The following is a 25,303-nucleotide window of genomic DNA, read 5'->3' as shown; positions in this document are numbered from 1 at the left end:
TTAAAAGTACATTCTCATTTATTTTTGCCAAAGAGATTTAGAAACATTCAAACGCTAAGAGTGGAAGGCACAAAGGAGACTAAGCAGCTCTGTGGTAACTAATGATGGTTGTTTTCAGTTTGTGTAAGATATCTACAAAATGTTGTAATAGCAGTAATAATAGTGTTTTTTCAGGAACAGATTCTGAATACAATTATAGGTCTCAGTTAATATATTGTTTTTGTGATCCTATGGTAAAATGCACTTCCAGAACCAAGCAGTGTGGTCACTGGTGCCTCCATTATGTGCATGAGTCCCCTCAGCTGTATGGCACAGATCAGAGTCAGTCAAAAAAAAGGAATCAAACTAGGACCTTCTTGAGAAATCCAACATCTTCACCACTACCTCTCAAATGCTTCAGTTTATCACTTAAAATGTAGAAACTGGGCCAAAAATTCCCACATTGGACCAGTAAAAACATTTGATGCCTTAAAACTTGTGTCAACTTATTTACACCTTTATTAATTGTAATAATTGGCTTTTTTGGTATGACCTGAACAAACGTATGAACCTGAAAAGAGACCAAAGCAACCATTATTACAAAATCCATAGTGCCAGACATAGTGACATGACACTTTTTCTAACTTGAGTAGGTGAATTGTGTCCTTTTCAAGTGTGGTGCAACCCCAAAAAGTTTTAAAAAACATGAATTCCTCTTTTTTGCTTACAAATCACTATAGTACAATGTTTTATAAGATAAGAAATGCGCAAAGAGAAACATTTGGTAGTGAAATAAAATCAAATATTCTGCAAAGAGGGAGTATATATATTTGATACCGTACCTCGGCTTTCTTGTTTGACTTTGTTGAACTGCACTCGAATGTAATCTGGAACATCAGTCCAGTCAAATCCCTGGTCTTTAGGGCTAGAACAACATACAGAGCTGCTTTGTGTGGAGCTGCTCCAGGAGAAGGGAGATCCAGCCCGCTCCACGGCCCTCCAGAGGGCTCCTGAGGTCAGACGAGACTTTGGCCTTCTGGATCATCTCTGAAGCTCCTCATGAATCCTTTATGGCACTGCGTGAACATTGATCTGACCAGTGTTAGCCCCCAAGTGAGAGTGCAGAGGGGAGTGATGAAGGAACTATACAGATTCTCCACTCAGGATTCACAAAGCAAGGAAACCACACGAAAGGAGACGTGCAATACTTAAAAGAATGTTTAAATGTTGGACTAGTGTCACAGTTCGAAATGGGATGGAAAAGACGTTCCCTGGATAAAGTTCATGCTTTGTGTTGTCTCTTTGGAGTTATAGAATTGCCTAATGGTGAGATACTAAATAGTACAGAAGGCTCCACATTCAATACCAAGCAGAGGGTTTAGGTCAGTCTCAGTCCAATACGTCCAAGAGGAAATCCAGCTCTTTGAAGTTTGTTAATATTATGTTTTATTAATTTTGCTATGACCAACATTGTCTTCTTTCAAGTTGTTGAACTGAATGACTAATATTTAAAATAATTGGAAAATGCTTGATTTTTCGACGTCTTCAGAATTTTCCAATGATGGAGAATTGTCAGTTAACACAACATCTGGGTCATACCACGTCTCTTAAAGATCAAGACCATTTCAAAATGATATTCTAGAGATATCATTTTTTTACAATTTATGTTTATTTCCAGTTACGACTTTCAGCATTTCTGTATCTCTGGGTACTTTTTTTTTTTTACATCTAATTTTAACTTATAATAAAGTATATTCGTGGAATGTGTTTTGTGTAGGTATGTATAAATAAGTTTAATATTTATCGGTGCCTTCTGCTGTAAACTAAATACCACCAACACATCAGGCATCAGTGCTCAGACTGTTTTTTATTTCAAAGCCCTGTACTTTGTGCTGCTTTGACTCTAGGTGATAATGTCAGTCTATTGTGGGGCAATATTTAAATCTGCAGTGTCTGAATACCAGGAATAGGCGTAATATGTCACATGCAGATGTTTTCTATACTGTTTTTATACTGAATTATGAATGTACTTTTAGTGCCGGTAGGAACGTAGTAGCCTTGATCAATTATAGAAAACCTGTATTTTTGAAGTACAACTCTAAATAATGCAGTGGACTACCTTGCAGGCTTCATGGAGAACTTCTTTCAGATTCGGGAATTATACATATGCTTGGGCTCCTGTGTACTCTCAGAAATACTCCTTCTCCAATGGATGTAACTTAAAATAATTTGTTTCTGTGTAGAATAAATATAAGTATAAGAGTTTACCAGACAGAAACAAAGTAGTAGTGAAGTTTATGGACTTAACTTAACTTTTTTGAGCTTTTAAACATGTTCTATCATTGTCCCCTCATCTAAAACATACCTGGAGTTGTATTTAGCTTCCTTCACACTAGTTTGAATGAATCCTGGTTAGAAAGTCCTCTCCCCTCCGAGCGTAACAAACTCTCTCGTTCTGAATCTCCTGCTCACTGACGGTTTTTTTAGGGCTCTACATTTAATTTTAGGTTTTTATAAACTATTTTTGTGGAGTTCTAAGATGCCAAACTAAAGGTACTGGAGAGCATGTTTAAAGGCTGGTAACAATAATGCATAATATTGGTCCTTAAGTTTAAAGAATCTCTGTAGCGTGCAGAAAAAAGAAAACCATCCATACCATAGGAGATAAAGCTAACTGGAGGCACTGCTCTGTCTGAAGTACTGCTACTCAAGTTAGAATTTAATCCAAGCAAATGTGTGTTTTTATGTCAAATGGCATTACAGTCACTAGCTAGCATTACAGTCACTAGCATTAGCATTAGTCTTCTGTTTGTCAGCTAAACACACTCACCTTTCACGACTAAAGAGAACCACGTATGCTCGGAGTGACCACAATGTTTCAATCTGTTTTCAGACCAGCCAGATACCGGTTTGCTAATGTGTACAGTACATTGTGTGTGTCAATGTGGAAGATATAGAACTTTCCTCCATAGACTTAAATTAAGTCTCAATATTGCAAAAGGAAGGTCCACACAGCTAACGGCTCAACAAAACACAACCAAACATGAATTAAAAAAAAAAATTTGTTTCTGCACGGAATGTAATTTTAGCCAAAAACACCCGTTTGATAAAGGTGAAAGCAAATCTGTCTGTACTGTTTATAATGTGGAATAAATGCAAAGCACATTTCTTCCACCTTGCCAACTTTAAAACAGTAAATTTCAGTAATATCCCTAATTACGTTTGTCATCATAACAGAATCTCATAAAAACTCATAAACCCATCTTAATTCACAATCCACTCACACTAATGCCCATACCTTTGATTTAATACAATGCAATACATGTTACAGGTTTATTACTGCACAACATGGCGAGTACAAGCAACGGACATGGTGTTTTATGCGACTATTCTAGTGTTTACGGGCTGTATTTACGATACGTCAGCGCAGACATAATGCGAGTGTCTGGTGTTGTGTAATGTGTGATCAGATAACAGCCGCACGGTCATTCACGTCCACCACAGGGTATTTTAGGGAGAGCGCTCGATACACACCCCTCTGCTGCAAGCCTTGTTCACGGTCAAGGGCAGTGTTTCTGTAAGTAATGGTGGGATATGGGAATGCAAAGGTTTAAGGGGAGTTTTTATTGTAAGATTTGGTTGATCGTTGGTGTTTGTGCTCATGTGCAAGGGGCCTCCACATCTCCATTTAGGAATAATGATTAGTTGGTAAGTAAGAAAATGGATGGGACAATAAAACTGCATCAATGTTGTTTAGCAGTAGCACAGTAGAGTGAGTGTTGTCCCATCAACCAAAGGGCAGTGGGTTCAGACCTTGTGCCCAGTGTTCTGCCCAGAAGACTCTTAAGATAAGATAAGATAAGATATTCCTTTATTGTCCCACATGGGGAAATTTCATTGGTGCAACGCAGGTAGATACAGAGGTAGATACAGAAGAACAGATCACTTATAGGAAGTCTGAAAAACACTTTCAGTAGAAGATCTCCTATAAATAAATAAAAACTCCCATAGACAAATAAATACATAAATACCATTGCATGTGTCACGACAGTAATTGCACATGAATATGTGTCACGACAGCACATAGATTGCACATGAATTTCACAGTAATTGCACATGAATTGCACATGAATTTCACAGTAATTGCACATATGACAGAATTGCACATCAGTATTAGGTTAGGTCAGTATTGCGCCGGGATAACGTGCCGATCTCCGGGTAAGACGACTGTTCTCCGCAGTTTCATGAGTTCCTCCTTTGTGTAAACGCGGTACGGCGCCGGCCGGGGGGCGGGGCCGGAGCCGGGGCCGGCCGGCCGGGGGACTCAGAGCCAAGACACATCGCAACGACACGACGAAAACACTCAATCCAGCCGAATAAAGTCAAAACAAGTTAATTTAAAGCGATTCCAGTGCGTGTCCCGATCGTTCGTGAAGTTCCTCTTTCATATAAACGTGTATATAAACGTGTACCGACGACACGCCGTACTTTAGCGCGGCCGGAGGGCGCGGGGGGCTCGCTCGGAGCTAGCTCACGTCACAACAACACAACGAACGCAACGAAAAACGCTCAAATCCAGCCGAAAAAAGTCAAAAACAGTTGAATTAAAAAACTATTCCAGCGCGTGTCCCTATCGTACAGTAAAATAGAAAAAATATACTAACTATATTTACAAAATATAGGAGATAAAGCACAATAAGTGTGAGAAAGAAGAAAGAGCGTTTACACCGGGCTGCCAGCTGTACCAGCGCCTTATGACGTCTTCACATGTACTTTGCCCATCAGTTTAAGAATGAAATGCTGTTGATATTTCTTCATCTAGACACGATTCCTTGACGATATTGCCCATAAAATAATATACGCCTAATGTAGTATCTCGTTTTACATGCCTGTTTCTAATTGAGACAGAAGTGTTGGCTACATTACCTCTAAAACGACCATGTAAACCATTTAAATGATGTGAAATTGAGCTTCGAACTCTGTTTTACAAGTAAAGGTGCAGACAAATTTCTCGAATGGCTTATTACACTTTTTCAAGGGCAGCTTTTCTGTCGTCTTGCTCAATTCTTGCTCTCCACACGTGTCCTACTGTAACTCACATGAACCGGGACGTTCCTTTAAAGGTTAGGAGCACATATGCGGCGTGTGCGTTTGTTATTTTGGCTCTTCTCGCCTATTATAGCCACAGGGACTCGGATCGACGTGCAGCCCGGGTTGTAGGTTTCACCAGAGTTTAAGCTTGTAGTGCCTGAGGAAGAGTTTGAGAGTCACGCAGCATTTAAAGATACGCGGCACAAAGCGGCATTGATGAGAGGAATCATTACTAGGGACGTACGATTCCGATGGATTGTTAAAAATGGGAGCGGTTCTGGAGGAATGCACGTGCAAGATGAAGCTGCTGGTTAAAGACGGGGTGCGTGACTTTCAAGCAGTGAAAGGAGGAAGTAAATATAAAAATCCTTTACCCCAGCCTCTAATTTGCATACGTTTTTAACAGCTATTGGATGTGGCAAAGTGAAGCAGAGAGGAGCTCCAACGCACATGCGCTCAGCCCAGAAGGCAGCGTAACAATACGCCGAGACTTGAGAGGGACCGATGCTGTTTGGCCGATATAGTGGGATGATTTTGCCTTAATTGTCCTTTTTTTTTTGGGCCGATCTGCCGCCTAATTAATACATATAAAGCTTATTTTTTTAACTTAAGTGTGAAGAGAACTTGGCTGTGGATGTAGTCAATTTAAATTATAATTAGTGGGAAATTATCCACATTGGCCCCACATATCTAAAATTATCATCGGAGCATAACGGTCACCATTTTCTGGATCTGCATCAGCCATAAAACAAATTATATATTATATATTATATATATATATATATATATATATATATATATATTATATATATATATATATATATATATATATATATATATATATATATATTGATCCATCTCGGATTAAGACTGTTCTGTTGGCCTCAGTGTGTGCAGCGATCTGATTTTAACAATGTACTCTGTGGGGAGAAAACGTAATTATTTTTTTAAAAGAAAAAAGCAGGTGCCCCAGATTTCAAGCGTTATATTACAGAAAAAGAAGGGGCTTTGAATAACTTTTGGGTTTGCGTGTAAAATGAAGAACCAAGTATCACAGCAATAAATCATGTACTTTACTTTACAATATACTGTATTTAAACATATATATAGTAGGGCTGCTGATATATTATATTATTGCGACATTTGAATAGACTTTTGACAGTAATTTCAGTTCATTCCTTTGTGTATTAATCAAACTCTGTCATAAAATTAATGCTCATTTAGACTGAAAACAGAAAATCATCAATAAAATCCGCCCTTTTTAACGTTTTCACTTCAAAAACAGTACATTTCTGTCAGCGAGCGTTGATGCCATTGCAGTAAATTTAATTAGCTTTGATATCAATTAATGTGTCAGCCAATACTGGTATATCAATACTTATGCATAATATTGTGCTGTCCTAACGCAGCCTTTTCATATTGTTTTACACCCAAACATTGTCACTGCTATACAATATATTGATCACTGCAGTAATTAAGAAAACAAGCTCTCTCCACACCTTCTAATCGAGTACGCCACTTCCATCATAACCGCCAAACAATATCTCGCACAGATTCCGTTGCTAACCCCGGGGACAGATGTAGGCTCTGTCATTACAGCCATGTGTGAATGAAATCTGTTGACATGCTCCTGCTCGGGCTCTGCGGCAGCTCGAGTGTGAACAGGTGCTCTGTGATTCACGTCGCTTTTCCCTGTGCACGGACACTCTCCCGCGGTGCCTGTTTAATTAACCGCCAGTGTGTGTGCGACGGCGCCCCCTGTGTCAAGGCGCTGCCAATGCCACGCAGGGTCAGTGGAGTAGAAGGACAGCCGGCGGCGAAAAGTGCTGTGGTGATTGGTTTGTTTGTCGTTTGGTGCTATAACTATGGTGGGTGTCAAAGTACAGGTAAATTGCAATACGGATTATGTGACGTGGCTATTTGTACAGAACAAAGATAACTATGACTGGATTGTGAAAATGTGGTAACGTGCCTGTACCAGAGAAACAGTACAGGGGGTTTGAACCTGCAACCCTTCGGTTCTAAGATGAATGCTCAGTCCACTACACAACTCTCAGGCTTAAATATTTTTTTCTATTGTAACAATGGATGCAAAGAGAAAAGAATGACCAGTTCCCCTCATTTTTATTTATTTACTTTTATTTATTTTATTTCTTTATTCCATTTATTTTTTTATCTTATTTCATCTTTCATCTAATTTATTTTATTTATTTTATTTATTTTATTTATTTTATTTATTTTATTTATTTTATTTATTTTATTTATTTTATTTATTTTATTTATTTTATTTATTTTATTTATTTTATTTATTTTATTTATTTTATTTTGGATCGCCCTCAGCAATAACCATTGTTCCTGCACCGTTGGCTACTGCACACAGACACGAGCAGTGATGATGTCATAGTTGGTGCGACAGTCACGTTTGATTTGGGTGATTTAGTTGTCAGAAAGTTGAGCTTAATGTGCAGTTGCAGTTAATGTGTCTCTTTATGGTGAACTCTCTGCTGCAGCTGAGACGAGCTGTGAGCGTCACATGAGACGGGAGCAGACCAGTGAGCTTCTCTGTATCTTCAGTACAAGTACATGGGTATGAGTACATGGGTATGAGTAGTATTGTATTGTGGGTATTGTAGAATTCTGAACTTGACTCTATCCATGATAAGATAAGATAAGATATTCCTTTATTGTCCCACATGGGGAAATTTCATTGGTGCAACGCAGGTAGATCCAGAGGTAGATACAGAAGAACAGATCACTTATAGGAAGTCTGAAAAACACTTTCAGTAGAAGATCTCTTATAGACCATGTCAAACTTTGCGTTTTCCTTAGGATGTCCGCCGGGATAACGTGACGATCTCCGGCTAAGACGACGATTCTCCGCAGTTTCATGAGTTCTTCCTTTGTGTAAACACACGCACCGGCGCCGGCCGGGGGGCGCCGGGGGGGCGCGGGGGGGCCGGGGGGGCCGGGGGGGCACGGAGCCGAGGCACATCGCAACGACACGAAAACACTCAATCCAGCCGAACAAAGTCAAAACAAGTTGAATTAAAAACGATTCTAGCGCGTGTCCCTATCGTACAGTAAAATAGAAAAAAATATTTACTAAATATAGAAGATAAAGCACAATAAGTGTGAAAAAAGTGTGAGAAAAGAGTAGAGCGTTTACACCGGGCTGCCAGCTGTACCAGCGCCTTTGTGACGTGATTCAGCACATTAAATGACGACAAACTCATAATACACTTCAAGCACTGTTTTAAAGTATAACTCCACCAGTGTCGACCGGCGCCCCCTGTGTCCGCCTGGTGGAAATAGCAAGGCAAGTTTATTTGTAGAGCACAATTTGTACACAAAGTGCTTCACACAACATGAACAAATGCATTAAAATCACAGACGTCACAAAAGAAAATCACAAAACAGTTCAAGGCATAAAAGAGAAGACCGCAAATATAATTTCAGTCACATGCACAGCTAAACAAAACTGTTTTTAGATTTGAACTTTGTCAGAGTAGAACCTGTCTCACATCTTCATCTTCAACACAGATTCCCCATGTTTAGTCCTGACTCTGGCACCAGCAGGAGGCCGGTCCATGTTTAGTCCTGACTCTGGCACCAGCAGGAGGCCGGTCCATGTTTAGTCCTGACTCTGGCACCAGCAGGAGGCCGGTCCATGTTTAGTCCTGACTCTGACACCAGCAGGAGGCCGGTCCATGTTTAGTCCTGACTCTGGCACCAGCAGGAGGCCGGTCCATGTTTAGTCCTGACTCTGACACCAGCAGGAGGCCGGTCCATGTTTAGTCCTGACTCTGGCACCAGCAGGAGGCCGGTCCATGTTTAGTCCTGACTCTGGCACCAGCAGGAGGCCGGTCCATGTTTAGTCCTGACTCTGGCACCAGCAGGAGGCCGGTCCATGTTTAGTCCTGACTCTGGACACCAGCAGGAGGCCGGTCCATGTTTAGTCCTGACTCTGGCACCAGCAGGAGGCCGGTCCATGTTTAGTCCTGACTCTGGCACCAGCAGGAGGCCGGTCCATGTTTAGTCCTGACTCTGACACCAGCAGGAGGCCGCTCCATGTTTAGTCCTGACTCTGGCACCAGCAGGAGGCCGGTCCATGTTTAGTCCTGACTCTGGCACCAGCAGGAGGCCGGTCCATGTTTAGTCCTGACTCTGGCACCAGCAGGAGGCTGGTCCGTGTTTAGTCCTGACTCTGACACCAGCAGGAGGCCGGTCCATGTTTAGTCCTGACTCTGGCACCAGCAGGAGGCCGGTCCATGTTTAGTCCTGACTCTGGCACCAGCAGGAGGCCGTTCCATGTTTAGTCCTGACTGGCACCAGCAGGAGGCCGGTCCATGTTTAGTCCTGACTCTGGCACCAGCAGGAGGCCGGTCCATGTTTAGTTCTGACTCTGGCACCAGCAGGAGGCCGGTCCATGTTTAGTCCTGACTCTGGCACCAGCAGGAGGCCTGAGGCGGGTGCAGGGAGCTGTGATGCAGAATGCTGTGCTTGTGGGTGATTCAGTTGGGTGCTCTCACACTCTTTCACTGGTGTGGAGGAGACGGCATCGCTCATGTGGCAGGTCGTCCTCTGGCTTCCATCTCCGCTGACTGATCGTGCTCAGAGGGGCCCACTTTTCACTCTGAATATGGGAGAACGGATCAGGGGCCTTTATCATGTGTAAACAACGGCTGCGGGTGGAGTTTGGGCTTGGAGTGGTAAAGGCTGGGCACAAACACTGGAACCCTGTCGTGGAGTTGTTCACTATTACACTATGTTGTAGGTACGTGGTTTGAAACTCACCAGACTCATGCAGATCTTTGAACAAACCACATTTGACTAATATTAGCAGCGACTGTTTCTATCCTAAGACCGTAAAGGACAAAATATGACACATATGTGATGAATAAAGCTTCAGCTGTGCCATTTTGCTAATCATAGTCATTATATGGACAAAGAGACCGTGGGCCAAAAGTAACTACAAAACCTTCTGTCAACATATTTCAATCCTTCTTGTATTGAAATTGTATTTAAAAAGTCTCGATGTTCAATGAAAATAATTGCCTGACTTGTTAAACAACTAAAATAATCATTATTTTCAGCCGTAAGAATTTGTAGAAACATTTGTCATTAAAAATGGTGCTACTTATTATAATGTATTTGTGTATGTTAAAAGAAACGTTATTACAAGATGCATTTGTTTCCAGTAGAAAGTGCATTTACAGGCTTGAGGCAGCTAACATAAGGTTTAAAGCAATAACTGCAACACTGCTTCTGACCATTATGACATGGTCAGAAGCAGCCCTAATGTTCCACAGCATGGCATTAACATGATCTTGTATTAAATCACTTTCTTTTTTCATTTTTTGCAGAATGTTTCATTCTTTTCTAGTTGTTTTGTAGATAGAAAAAGTAGCTGCTAACATTCGTGGACAGAAGGGAATTTGGTCCAGAATGAGTCCGGTGAAGGTGAAGAAACAAAGCCAAACATGTTTTACGGCGCACAAACGTTTGACCCAGCAGAAAAGTTCAAGCCATTCAATCCCATCACTTTCCCGTTGTTGGGACACTTTCCCATTACTCAAACTCAAATCCTTGACTAAAACTGCTGTAATGTCTTCAATATGTTCCATTAGTATTATGAGGGTTCTTGTCCGTATTTTGCTTGATTCATTCGTCGATCGATTGATTTTATTGTGTCAAGTCAAATATCCCAGCGTCATTTACAGATCTGGATTACTCTTATCATAGAAACGCCCTTTTTTCATTTCATTCTTTTGCTGCAAACTGGTTTTAGTAAACGGGTTTCCCCAAAGTGTGGCGCTCCTTCTGCTTTCTGTTTGGATAATTGGCTTTTGAACCACATCGTAAATTACTTTTTCATCTCGTGATATGTCTTTGTCTTTGTCGTTGTAATAAGGAAAGAGCCATTTGAAAGGAAATGTAAAAGGCTTAACATGTTCTTTGTTTAGCAGCGTTTTCAAAAGCCTAATCTATTTTAGGGGAATAAATAAACAAGTAACGAGCTTGGGAAAGAATCTGCATTTAAATGTTTGGGGGAAGAAAACCTTCAAAACTGTGACATATTCTGCATTCTCATCATTAGTTTACTCCAAATTGTGATTTGATTAACTCCTACATGTTTGTTTGTTTGTTTGTTTGTTTGTTTTACACGAATTGTCTTAAAACTGTGTGAGGTGCCTAAAATTTCTGTTTTCACCTACCCCCCATCCCCACCCACATCCCTGTTGCAAAATGTTAAAAAATGTTGAAAAATGAAGACTATGAGTGACACATGTAGGATTCTGAACTTCACATAGTCAATCGAATTAAACCAAATTCAAATCTGCTACAGTGCCATTTTACTCTGAGGAGGCGGGGCTCTGAGGAGGCGGGGCTTCTCCGTTCTGCAGATTTGAACAGGAAGCTGATGGATCTGTTTCTATCACTAAAGCGTTTACACTCGGGTAAATGTTCCCTGTTCTCACCCTCTCCTTCTATGGCAGGTGTACATCCCCTGCAGAACCGCCATCGTCCTGGCCAACGATGAGGTCGATCACTGTTATTAGAGGAGGAGGGTCATCTCCGTGGCGACCGTGATGGAAGAAAACCTCGGTGTTAAAAATCTCCCTCTTCCTAATCCCATGTTAACCACACAACACCACCGCAGCTAACGTCCACTCAGAGGTCACCTGGCGTTAAAGTGTCTCCCATCTTGTCCCGCCAAAGTTTAGCCCCTGTTTAGTCCATTTGGGTCAAATGCATCAGTAGAAACAAAATTCTCTGTCTTTTGCAGTTGCTGAGACTATCCAGAGTTACATAGTCAACATTCCTTCACATGCAAGTGATGGTGAAGCCGTGCTCATAGTAAAGTTTCTCACGTGTTTATTTCATGATATTTATGTCATTCATCTGCTCTCCCAGAAGCACGACAGTGTAGCTGGTTAGCCTTGCGCTGATGACGCTAGTTTCACATGCTAGTCAAAAGCGTTACACGCTCGACAACAACGAGGCTTTGAGCTCGATGTGCTCGATGGTGGAGTTTTGAGGGTTAATCCTGCAGCTAAAGGAAGAACACAGAAGATCCTCCAAATCTACAGGTGTGACCCCCTGATCCCCCTCCAACGCAATCAGTGAGCAACAGCCAATGGTCCTGCTCCAAAACCCATTTTACAGTAATAACACGGTGGCCATTTGCCAGTAAAACCCTGTAAATTAGCCCCATCGTTGTCTGGGCCGCAGGGCTCACAGCGTGGGGAAGAAGTAGCAGCTTAAAGTCCAAAAAGTATGGAAATCATGTAGTTAAAAAGATATGCAAACTGCCAAAACATCTGATTTTGTCCTGGTCCCTTTGAGGACTCATATCAGATTTGGCAGTTTGTATGTGAATTAAATAACTATTTAATTTATTGTGATTGTCAGGGAGCAAAATTCACAAGCTACGAAGTTTGGTTACGGTGCACCCAGATTCCATGAGTAAATGTTGTGTAATTACCATGTTATATACCTATTACCACGCTATTACTGTGCAATAAAGTGAAGCACCACTGAAAATTGAAAATACGTTCCATTATATCAATTGCAAGTTACTTTTACTATGTTTATGTTTCAACCCCCACGGTAATGACAATCGTTTGACCTTAAATCTCTATTAAAAGTGAAACAAATGTCCAAGTCAAACGCTTTAATTGAAAAATAGTTTATGCGCCCGTCCAAAATCATCCGTATATGCTGTGCCGTGTAACGTTTCCCACTGTTTGTCCCGAGCTAAACGTGTTCTTCTGTATGTCAGCAGAAGAGCAGCAGCAAATCCAATCAGCGCCGTTTCAAAATCCCGTCGCATCGTACGAAAAGGCTGTCGTTTGTACTGTGTAATAATGTGCGTGGAAGGATGATCCGCGTGCGAGTGTGTCCTAAAGCGGCGCTGTGCAGTTTGTTTTGGAGGAGAGCGCCATGTACGAGGTATTTATAGACCACTGATCAGGACGGTACCAAAGCGGTCATTTGTACGGAAACGTTTGGGTTGTTGTGAGCGAGTCGGGGCGCGTTCAGGATGATTGTGTCGACGTTTGTGTGGATTAAAAGTGTTTGGTTTCTGGGAGTATTATCGGTTACAAATAGGGACAGACAGTCGACCCTTTAAAATGTTCAAAAGTCAAGACGAGGGAGAAGTGAAGTGGACATAACAGTTTCACAGATGAACTGACATCAGATCTAAATCCTGATGGTTTTAAGTCTATATAATGCTAAATAAACATCCATTATGAATTTTCAAGGTAGAGATAATACTGTATGTTTGATTGTAGAAAAAATATGGAATAAATGCATTTTCTAGCATCAAAATTGTAATTGAGCAAATTGACAAAGTACAATTTGTGCTTCATTGTGTAATACATCTGATAAAATGAAAATATGTTGTCCAATCAAACCTAAAAACAATTCAGCTGTAATTGATGAAAATAAGCTCTGTAAAATACATGTCTCACTCACATGCGTCTCTGACAAAACCAGTTCTACCACTGAAATCACATTATGCTCCACTTCACTTTGAAAACTTTTAAAGGGTTAATCTATCAGTGGTAATATATATTGGCCGATGGATATTACGAAAGAAATAATAATATGCATTGTGTGTCATTTAACTCTAGAAATCTGATCATTAGATTGTGTCACCTCGGGAACTTCATGTAATTCATATATTTTTAGAATCACAATTTAAAAATGAGTCTAAATATAAGTCTAAACTGATAGTGATTATATCTATTATCATGTATTCCAGCCATGTCCTCAACAGTTAAATATAACACAAGTAACTGTGATGCTTCACCTATTTTACTGACTGTAGTGCCCCCTAGTGGTCACATCTTCTCCTGAGCGCGTGAGCTCAGAGTTTGGTCAAGATGGGGAGAAGATATAAACCTGCTGTTTCTATTTGGAATTGTAATGAAAGGCACTTGTAATTTAACAGTTGGCAATAAATTACTTGAAAGTCAATTGTGCATTTCTTTTTCTTTTTTTAGTTTATGATGTTTATACAGGTATAGTTATTAGTAAAAAGTAAGTATATTGAACTAACATTCATTGTTGGCCGTGTGCACCATCATTTCTGACCCCCACAGTGGTTTAGTTTGTTTTGTCTGTCAGAACTAAAGCCAAAGATGTGCTTCCAATACCAGGAATGTGGAGCCAATTTGGAAGAAGGCATGAATGTTAGTCTGGACCAGCTTCAGGAGACCTAGAGGAGGTGTCTGGGGAGGGGGGGTCTACATAAGTGCTGCCTAATCCATCTGGCCCAAAAATACGGCTGAAGAATGGATGCATCCTGACAGTATTGTATTCTGTTCTATGTCATTGCATTCCAGTTGACATTGTGTTTCACTTGTGTTATTGTGACGTTTGATGTGAAAAATGAGAGGAAGTCTTGCATATTTTGACCAAGTTTGAATCTTTGGTACGGCTCTGTGCAGGCTGCAGGCTCTGTCCCGCTCTGGACACGCTAAGAGTTTTAAAGATAAACGGGGCAATAGGTCAATATTAAACGGATACATAATAATCATCAAGAAAATAGTGAGATTCCTCCAGTCTCCCAAACCTCTGGTCAGTGTCAAAGTGTTCTGCTGCTCCAGCCTGTGGGTAAAGAAGGTCAACATTCACGCTTCTCGTCTAATTTGAGTTGTCATGACAACATTAAATAAAGTCTGTTCTATATTTCACTTTATGATCTGAAAAGTACTCATTCAAAAGTGATACGTACTGCATTCTGTCAAATATCTGTAGAAGTGTATGTAAAATAAACTTCATGACAATGTTTGAACTCTTAAAGATGCACCATGTAACTTTTCTGGTGGAGATGTTATTTGCCTTGAATGTTCCACAATATGACATTGAACGTCCAAGCATTTTTTTCAAATACAGGTGTTATTGTCTGAAAATAATATACTGGAAGAACTTGCTTCTCCACAGATCTGACTCTGACAGATCTATTGGAAGTTTTTCCTGATCGAGAAGGAGGACACAAGATGCTGGGACATTAGTCTAAGGACACAAGATGCTGGGACATTAGTCTAAGGACAGGGGGACATTTGTCTAAAGACAGGGGATGCTGGGACATTTGTCCAAAGACTGGGGATGCTGGGACATTTGTCCAAAGACGGGATGCTGGGACATTGCCAAGTCCCTATGAACATTGTTGAATCTGTTCTTCACTGTCGCCCCTCGAGGAAACTGCTGTGATTTGAGGAGTTAGATCAAATTATTGAATTGAAAATGACATGGAGATGTATAAAATGCAATGCCGTACTATGGAACATTTCAGGCAAAGCAGTAACATCTTCATGGAGACAAACAGGTGCTGGATCTTATATCAGAAAAGTTACACAGTGCACCTTTAATTGTGAGACTGCTGTCGTTGCCTGATTCTTTTCATCTTTTCCTTTCTAAAAGCTGAATGAGTTGGGATGCCTCAGGCTGCAGCACTAAACAGAAGACTTCACCTCACATGTTATAGAAGACTTCCCCTCACATGTTACAGAAGACTTCCCCTCACATGTTACAGAAGACTTCCCCTCACATGTTACAGAAGACTTCACCTCACATGTTACAGAAGACTTCCCCTCACATGTTACAGAAGACTTCACCTCACATGTTACAGAAGACTTCCCCTCACATGTTATAGAAGACTTCCCCTCACATGTTACAGAAGACTTCCCCTCACATGTTATAGAAGACTTCCCCTCACATGTTACAGAAGACTTCCCCTCACATGTTACAGAAGACTTCACCTCACATGTTACAGAAGACTTCCCCTCACATGTTACAGAAGACTTCACCTCACATGTTACAGAAGACTTCCCCTCACATGTTACAGAAGACTTCACCTCACATGTTACAGAAGACTTCCCCTCACATGTTACAGAAGACTTCCCCTCACATGTTACAGAAGACTTCACCTCACATGTTACAGAAGACTTCACCTCACATGTTATAGAAGACTTCCCCTCACATGTTACAGAAGACTTCCCCTCACATGTTACAGAAGACTTCCCCTCACATGTTATAGAAGACTTCCCCTCACATGTTACAGAAGACTTCCCCTCACATGTTACAGAAGACTTCCCCTCACATGTTACAGAAGACTTCACCTCACATGTTACAGAAGACTTCCCCTCACATGTTACAGAAGACTTCCCCTCACATGTTATAGAAGACTTCCCCTCACATGTTACAGAAGACTTCACCTCACATGTTACAGAAGACTTCCCCTCACATGTTACAGAAGACTTCACCTCACATGTTACAGAAGACTTCCCCTCACATGTTACAGAAGACTTCACCTCACATGTTACAGAAGACTTCACCTCACATGTTACAGAAGACTTCCCCTCACATGTTACAGAAGACTTCCCCTCACATGTTATAGAAGACTTCCCCTCACATGTTACAGAAGACTTCCCCTCACATGTTATAGAAGACTTCCCCTCACATGTTACAGAAGACTTCCCCTCACATGTTACAGAAGACTTCACCTCACATGTTACAGAAGACTTCCCCTCACATGTTACAGAAGACTTCCCCTCACATGTTACAGAAGACTTCCCCTCACATGTTACAGAAGACTTCCCCTCACATGTTACAGAAGACTTCCCCTCACATGTTACAGAAGACTTCCCCTCACATGTTATAGAAGACTTCCCCTCACATGTTACAGAAGACTTCCCCTCACATGTTATAGAAGACTTCCCCTCATATGTTACAGAAGACTTCACCTCACATGTTACAGAAGACTTCCCCTCACATGTTACAGAAGACTTCCCCTCACATGTTACAGAAGACTTCCCCTCACATGTTATAGAAGACTTCCCCTCACATGTTACAGAAGACTTCCCCTCACATGTTACAGAAGACTTCACCTCACATGTTACAGAAGACTTCACCTCACATGTTACAGAAGACTTCACCTCACATGTTACAGAAGACTTCCCCTCACATGTTACAGAAGACTTCACCTCACATGTTACAGAAGACTTCACCTCACATGTTACAGAAGACTTCCCCTCACATGTTACAGAAGACTTCACCTCACATGTTACAGAAGACTTCCCCTCACATGTTATAGAAGACTTCCCCTCACATGTTACAGAAGACTTCCCCTCACATGTTACAGAAGACTTCACCTCACATGTTACAGAAGACTTCCCCTCACATGTTATAGAAGACTTCCCCTCACATGTTATAGAAGACTTCCCCTCACATGTTACAGAAGACTTCCCCTCACATGTTACAGAAGACTTCCCCTCACATGTTATAGAAGACTTCCCCTCACATGTTACAGAAGACTTCACCTCACATGTTACAGAAGACTTCACCTCACATGTTACAGAAGACTTCCCCTCACATGTTACAGAAGACTTCCCCTCACATGTTACAGAAGATTTCCCCTCACATGTTACAGAAGACTTCACCTCACATGTTACAGAAGACTTCACCTCACATGTTACAGAAGACTTCCCCTCACATGTTACAGAAGACTTCACCTCACATGTTACAGAAGACTTCCCCTCACATGTTACAGAAGACTTCCCCTCACATGTTATAGAAGACTTCCCCTCACATGTTACAGAAGACTTCCCCTCACATGTTATAGAAGACTTCCCCTCACATGTTACAGAAGACTTCCCCTCACATGTTACAGAAGACTTCACCTCACATGTTACAGAAGACTTCCCCTCACATGTTACAGAAGACTTCCCCTCACATGTTACAGAAGACTTCACCTCACATGTTACAGAAGACTTCCCCTCACATGTTACAGAAGACTTCCCCTCACATGTTACAGAAGACTTCCCCTCACATGTTACAGAAGACTTCCCCTCACATGTTATAGAAGACTTCCCCTCACATGTTACAGAAGACTTCCCCTCACATGTTACAGAAGACTTCCCCTCACATGTTATAGAAGACTTCCCCTCACATGTTATAGAAGACTTCCCCTCACATGTTACAGAAGACTTCCCCTCACATGTTATAGAAGACTTCCCCTCACATGTTACAGAAGACTTCCCCTCACATGTTACAGAAGACTTCCCCTCACATGTTATAGAAGACTTCCCCTCACATGTTACAGAAGACTTCCCCTCACATGTTATAGAAGACTTCCCCTCACATGTTACAGAAGACTTCCCCTCACATGTTACAGAAGACTTCACCTCACATGTTACAGAAGACTTCCCCTCACATGTTACAGAAGACTTCACCTCACATGTTACAGAAGACTTCCCCTCACATGTTACAGAAGACTTCCCCTCACATGTTACAGAAGACTTCACCTCACATGTTATAGAAGACTTCCCCTCACATGTTACAGAAGACTTCCCCTCACATGTTACAGAAGACTTCCCCTCACATGTTATAGAAGACTTCCCCTCACATGTTATAGAAGACTTCCCCTCACATGTTATAGAAGACTTCCCCTCACATGTTACAGAAGACTTCACCTCACATGTTACAGAAGACTTCACCTCACATGTTACAGAAGACTTCACCTCACATGTTACAGAAGACTTCCCCTCACATGTTACAGAAGACTTCACCTCACATGTTACAGAAGACTTCCCCTCACATGTTACAGAAGACTTCCCCTCACATGTTACAGAAGACTTCACCTCACATGTTATAGAAGACTTCCCCTCACATGTTACAGAAGACTTCCCCTCACATGTTACAGAAGACTTCCCCTCACATGTTATAGAAGACTTCCCCTCACATGTTATAGAAGACTTCCCCTCACATGTTATAGAAGACTTCCCCTCACATGTTACAGAAGACTTCCCCTCACATGTTACAGAAGACTTCCCCTCACATGTTATAGAAGACTTCCCCTCACATGTTACAGAAGACTTCCCCTCACATGTTACAGAAGACTTCCCCTCACATGTTATAGAAGACTTCCCCTCACATGTTACAGAAGACTTCACCTCACATGTTACAGAAGACTTCCCCTCACATGTTATAGAAGACTTCCCCTCACATGTTATAGAAGACTTCACCTCACATGTTACAGAAGACTTCCCCTCACATGTTACAGAAGACTTCCCCTCACATGTTATAGAAGACTTCCCCTCACATGTTACAGAAGACTTCACCTCACATGTTACAGAAGACTTCCCCTCACATGTTATAGAAGACTTCCCCTCACATGTTACAGAAGACTTCACCTCACATGTTACAGAAGACTTCCCCTCACATGTTACAGAAGACTTCCCCTCACATGTTACAGAAGACTTCCCCTCACATGTTACAGAAGACTTCCCCTCACATGTTACAGAAGACTTCACCTCACATGTTACAGAAGACTTCCCCTCACATGTTATAGAAGACTTCCCCTCACATGTTACAGAAGACTTCCCCTCACATGTTATAGAAGACTTCCCCTCACATGTTATAGAAGACTTCCCCTCACATGTTACAGAAGACTTCCCCTCACATGTTATAGAAGACTTCACCTCACATGTTACAGAAGACTTCCCCTCACATGTTATAGAAGACTTCACCTCACATGTTATAGAAGACTTCCCCTCACATGTTATAGAAGACTTCCCCTCACATGTTATAGAAGACTTCCCCTCACATGTTACAGAAGACTTCCCCTCACATGTTACAGAAGACTTCCCCTCACATGTTACAGAAGACTTCACCTCACATGTTACAGAAGACTTCACCTCACATGTTACAGAAGACTTCACCTCACATGTTACAGAAGACTTCCCCTCACATGTTACAGAAGACTTCACCTCACATGTTACAGAAGACTTCCCCTCACATGTTACAGAAGACTTCACCTCACATGTTACAGAAGACTTCCCCTCACATGTTACAGAAGACTTCACCTCACATGTTACAGAAGACTTCACCTCACATGTTACAGAAGACTTCACCTCACATGTTACAGAAGACTTCACCTCACATGTTACAGAAGACTTCACCTCACATGTTACAGAAGACTTCCCCTCACATGTTACAGAAGACTTCCCCTCACATGTTACAGAAGACTTCACCTCACATGTTACAGAAGACTTCCCCTCACATGTTACAGAAGACTTCACCTCACATGTTACAGAAGACTTCCCCTCACATGTTACAGAAGACTTCCCCTCACATGTTATAGAAGACTTCCCCTCACATGTTACAGAAGACTTCACCTCACATGTTACAGAAGACTTCACCTCACATGTTACAGAAGACTTCACCTCACATGTTACAGAAGACTTCACCTCACATGTTACAGAAGACTTCACCTCACATGTTACAGAAGACTTCCCCTCACATGTTACAGAAGACTTCCCCTCACATGTTACAGAAGACTTCACCTCACATGTTACAGAAGACTTCCCCTCACATGTTACAGAAGACTTCCCCTCACATGTTACAGAAGACTTCACCTCACATGTTACAGAAGACTTCCCCTCACATGTTACAGAAGACTTCCCCTCACATGTTACAGAAGACTTCCCCTCACATGTTACAGAAGACTTCACCTCACATGTTACAGAAGACTTCCCCTCACATGTTACAGAAGACTTCACCTCACATGTTACAGAAGACTTCCCCTCACATGTTATAGAAGACTTCACCTCACATGTTACAGAAGACTTCCCCTCACATGTTACAGAAGACTTCACCTCACATGTTACAGAAGACTTCCCCTCACATGTTACAGAAGACTTCCCCTCACATGTTACAGAAGACTTCCCCTCACATGTTACAGAAGACTTCCCCTCACATGTTATAGAAGACTTCCCCTCACATGTTATAGAAGACTTCCCCTCACATGTTATAGAAGACTTCCCCTCACATGTTACAGAAGACTTCCCCTCACATGTTATAGAAGACTTCCCCTCACATGTTATAGAAGACTTCCCCTCACATGTTATAGAAGACTTCCCCTCACATGTTACAGAAGACTTCCCCTCACATGTTACAGAAGACTTCCCCTCACATGTTATAGAAGACTTCCCCTCACATGTTATAGAAGACTTCCCCTCACATGTTACAGAAGACTTCCCCTCACATGTTACAGAAGACTTCACCTCACATGTTACAGAAGACTTCCCCTCACATGTTACAGAAGACTTCCCCTCACATGTTACAGAAGACTTCACCTCACATGTTATAGAAGACTTCCCCTCACATGTTACAGAAGACTTCCCCTCACATGTTACAGAAGACTTCCCCTCACATGTTATAGAAGACTTCCCCTCACATGTTACAGAAGACTTCCCCTCACATGTTACAGAAGACTTCACCTCACATGTTACAGAAGACTTCCCCTCACATGTTATAGAAGACTTCCCCTCACATGTTATAGAAGACTTCACCTCACATGTTATAGAAGACTTCCCCTCACATGTTATAGAAGACTTCCCCTCACATGTTACAGAAGACTTCCCCTCACATGTTACAGAAGACTTCCCCTCACATGTTATAGAAGACTTCCCCTCACATGTTACAGAAGACTTCCCCTCACATGTTACAGAAGACTTCCCCTCACATGTTACAGAAGACTTCACCTCACATGTTACAGAAGACTTCCCCTCACATGTTATAGAAGACTTCCCCTCACATGTTATAGAAGACTTCCCCTCACATGTTATAGAAGACTTCCCCTCACATGTTACAGAAGACTTCCCCTCACATGTTACAGAAGACTTCCCCTCACATGTTATAGAAGACTTCCCCTCACATGTTACAGAAGACTTCCCCTCACATGTTACAGAAGACTTCCCCTCACATGTTATAGAAGACTTCCCCTCACATGTTACAGAAGACTTCCCCTCACATGTTATAGAAGACTTCCCCTCACATGTTATAGAAGACTTCCCCTCACATGTTACAGAAGACTTCCCCTCACATGTTATAGAAGACTTCACCTCACATGTTACAGAAGACTTCCCCTCACATGTTATAGAAGACTTCACCTCACATGTTATAGAAGACTTCCCCTCACATGTTACAGAAGACTTCCCCTCACATGTTACAGAAGACTTCCCCTCACATGTTACAGAAGACTTCACCTCACATGTTACAGAAGACTTCACCTCACATGTTACAGAAGACTTCACCTCACATGTTACAGAAGACTTCCCCTCATATGTTACAGAAGACTTCCCCTCACATGTTATAGAAGACTTCCCCTCACATGTTACAGAAGACTTCCCCTCACATGTTACAGAAGACTTCCCCTCACATGTTATAGAAGACTTCCCCTCACATGTTACAGAAGACTTCCCCTCACATGTTACAGAAGACTTCCCCTCACATGTTATAGAAGACTTCCCCTCACATGTTACAGAAGACTTCCCCTCACATGTTATAGAAGACTTCCCCTCACATGTTACAGAAGACTTCCCCTCACATGTTACAGAAGACTTCCCCTCACATGTTATAGAAGACTTCCCCTCACATGTTACAGAAGACTTCCCCTCACATGTTACAGAAGACTTCACCTCACATGTTACAGAAGACTTCCCCTCACATGTTACAGAAGACTTCACCTCACATGTTACAGAAGACTTCACCTCACATGTTACAGAAGACTTCACCTCACATGTTACAGAAGACTTCCCCTCACATGTTACAGAAGACTTCACCTCACATGTTACAGAAGACTTCCCCTCACATGTTACAGAAGACTTCCCCTCACATGTTACAGAAGACTTCACCTCACATGTTACAGAAGACTTCACCTCACATGTTACAGAAGACTTCACCTCACATGTTACAGAAGACTTCCCCTCATATGTTACAGAAGACTTCCCCTCACATGTTATAGAAGACTTCACCTCACATGTTACAGAAGACTTCACCTCACATGTTACAGAAGACTTCCCCTCACATGTTACAGAAGACTTCCCCTCACATGTTACAGAAGACTTCACCTCACATGTTACAGAAGACTTCCCCTCACATGTTACAGAAGACTTCCCCTCACATGTTACAGAAGACTTCACCTCACATGTTATAGAAGACTTCACCTCACATGTTATAGAAGACTTCCCCTCACATGTTACAGAAGACTTCCCCTCACATGTTACAGAAGACTTCCCCTCACATGTTACAGAAGACTTCCCCTCACATGTTACAGAAGACTTCACCTCACATGTTACAGAAGACTTCCCCTCACATGTTACAGAAGACTTCACCTCACATGTTACAGAAGACTTCCCCTCACATGTTACAGAAGACTTCCCCTCACATGTTACAGAAGACTTCACCTCACATGTTATAGAAGACTTCCCCTCACATGTTATAGAAGACTTCACCTCACATGTTACAGAAGACTTCCCCTCACATGTTATAGAAGACTTCCCCTCACATGTTACAGAAGACTTCCCCTCACATGTTACAGAAGACTTCCCCTCACATGTTATAGAAGACTTCCCCTCACATGTTACAGAAGACTTCCCCTCACATGTTATAGAAGACTTCCCCTCACATGTTACAGAAGACTTCCCCTCACATGTTACAGAAGACTTCCCCTCACATGTTATAGAAGACTTCCCCTCACATGTTACAGAAGACTTCCCCTCACATGTTACAGAAGACTTCCCCTCACATGTTATAGAAGACTTCACCTCACATGTTACAGAAGACTTCCCCTCACATGTTACAGAAGACTTCCCCTCACATGTTATAGAAGACTTCCCCTCACATGTTACAGAAGACTTCCCCTCACATGTTATAGAAGACTTCCCCTCACATGTTACAGAAGACTTCCCCTCACATGTTACAGAAGACTTCCCCTCACATGTTATAGAAGACTTCACCTCACATGTTATAGAAGACTTCCCCTCACATGTTATAGAAGACTTCCCCTCACATGTTATAGAAGACTTCACCTCACATGTTATAGAAGACTTCCCCTCACATGTTATAGAAGACTTCCCCTCACATGTTACAGAAGACTTCACCTCACATGTTACAGAAGACTTCCCCTCACATGTTACAGAAGACTTCCCCTCACATGTTACAGAAGACTTCACCTCACATGTTATAGAAGACTTCACCTCACATGTTATAGAAGACTTCACCTCACATGTTATAGAAGACTTCCCCTCACATGTTACAGAAGACTTCCCCTCACATGTTACAGAAGACTTCACCTCACATGTTATAGAAGACTTCCCCTCACATGTTACAGAAGACTTCACCTCACATGTTACAGAAGACTTCCCCTCACATGTTACAGAAGACTTCCCCTCACATGTTACAGAAGACTTCACCTCACATGTTATAGAAGACTTCCCCTCACATGTTACAGAAGACTTCCCCTCACATGTTACAGAAGACTTCACCTCACATGTTACAGAAGACTTCCCCTCACATGTTACAGAAGACTTCACCTCACATGTTACAGAAGACTTCCCCTCACATGTTACAGAAGACTTCCCCTCACATGTTACAGAAGTCCACTGGATCCTCCTCCGTGCTGTGTTCACCTCTGAATCATACAACACAAACTCACTGTTCCTGCACTTGACTGAAACGTTTCCCCTGCTCCTTTTCCTCCTGCCATCATCACAATCCAGAGAGTGGGATACAAACCACGCTTAGCTCTCCGACTTTAACACAAAAAGGCTTGTGTTTTGTTTTGATCCCATCAGATAAATAAGAACATTGCATGTAAGATTTGTTTGTGATTGACGTGTATTCTTGATAGTGATATGAAAAATGCATGGCTGACTGGGCACGCTGTTTCTCTCTGATCTCCTGCACGCTGAGCTCCTGAGGCGACCGCTGCTGTTCCATTTGTCTCCTCCGGGCTGGCTGAGGTTTTCACTGGTGCACTCCATCACTGGGCTCCAGGAGGGCCTGCAGGGGAGAGGCCCCGCTCTGATCCATGGGTAAAACCATCAGGTAAGGGCAGTAACACAAACGCTTCTAAAAATGCTTTTTGATGCATGATCCGGCTCAAAAATGCATCATGAAACTTTTAAACTCTGAGGGGATTCGATAAGAATTGTGGCAATATTTATTTTTCTGTAGGTGAAACTTGTTATTTATGTATCTCCATGTGAAAGACATCTCAGTGGTCTCATTGTGGACGCACACAGCAGCACAAAGCTTCTGGAACCCTCAAATCCTCCGAATAGAGAAGCGCTCCCATGGTCCGTGCTCATCCCGCAGCTGGAGGGTGTTGTAAGTCCACATGACAAAGGAGGCAATGCATCTTCAGACGGGGACCAGG

At 42.0% G+C, this 25,303-nt stretch overlaps 1 protein-coding gene across 1 annotated transcript in view; it reads left to right on the top strand.

Moving 5' to 3' along the window:
* The window catches only part of gbe1b (glucan (1,4-alpha-), branching enzyme 1b), a 202,699-nt gene extending 188,686 nt beyond the window's left edge, over nt 1-14,013 (top strand). The window contains exon 16 of the mRNA XM_072460189.1: nt 11,568-14,013. Coding sequence (XP_072316290.1) covers nt 11,568-11,630 — 63 coding nt within the window. The 3' untranslated portion in view covers nt 11,631-14,013. The remainder of the gene's footprint in view (nt 1-11,567) is intronic.
* Nucleotides 14,014-25,303: the final 11,290 nt, after the last annotated feature.

The sequence above is a fragment of the Eucyclogobius newberryi genome, unplaced genomic scaffold (genome assembly GCF_026437365.1).
Source record: "Eucyclogobius newberryi isolate DKJ021-1_F unplaced genomic scaffold, fEucNew1.0.hap1 SCAF_10, whole genome shotgun sequence".
Classification (NCBI taxonomy): Eukaryota; Metazoa; Chordata; class Actinopteri; order Gobiiformes; family Gobiidae; genus Eucyclogobius; species Eucyclogobius newberryi.
Note: the sequence above shows the minus strand (reverse complement) of the source record. Positions and strands in the feature narration are given on the sequence as shown.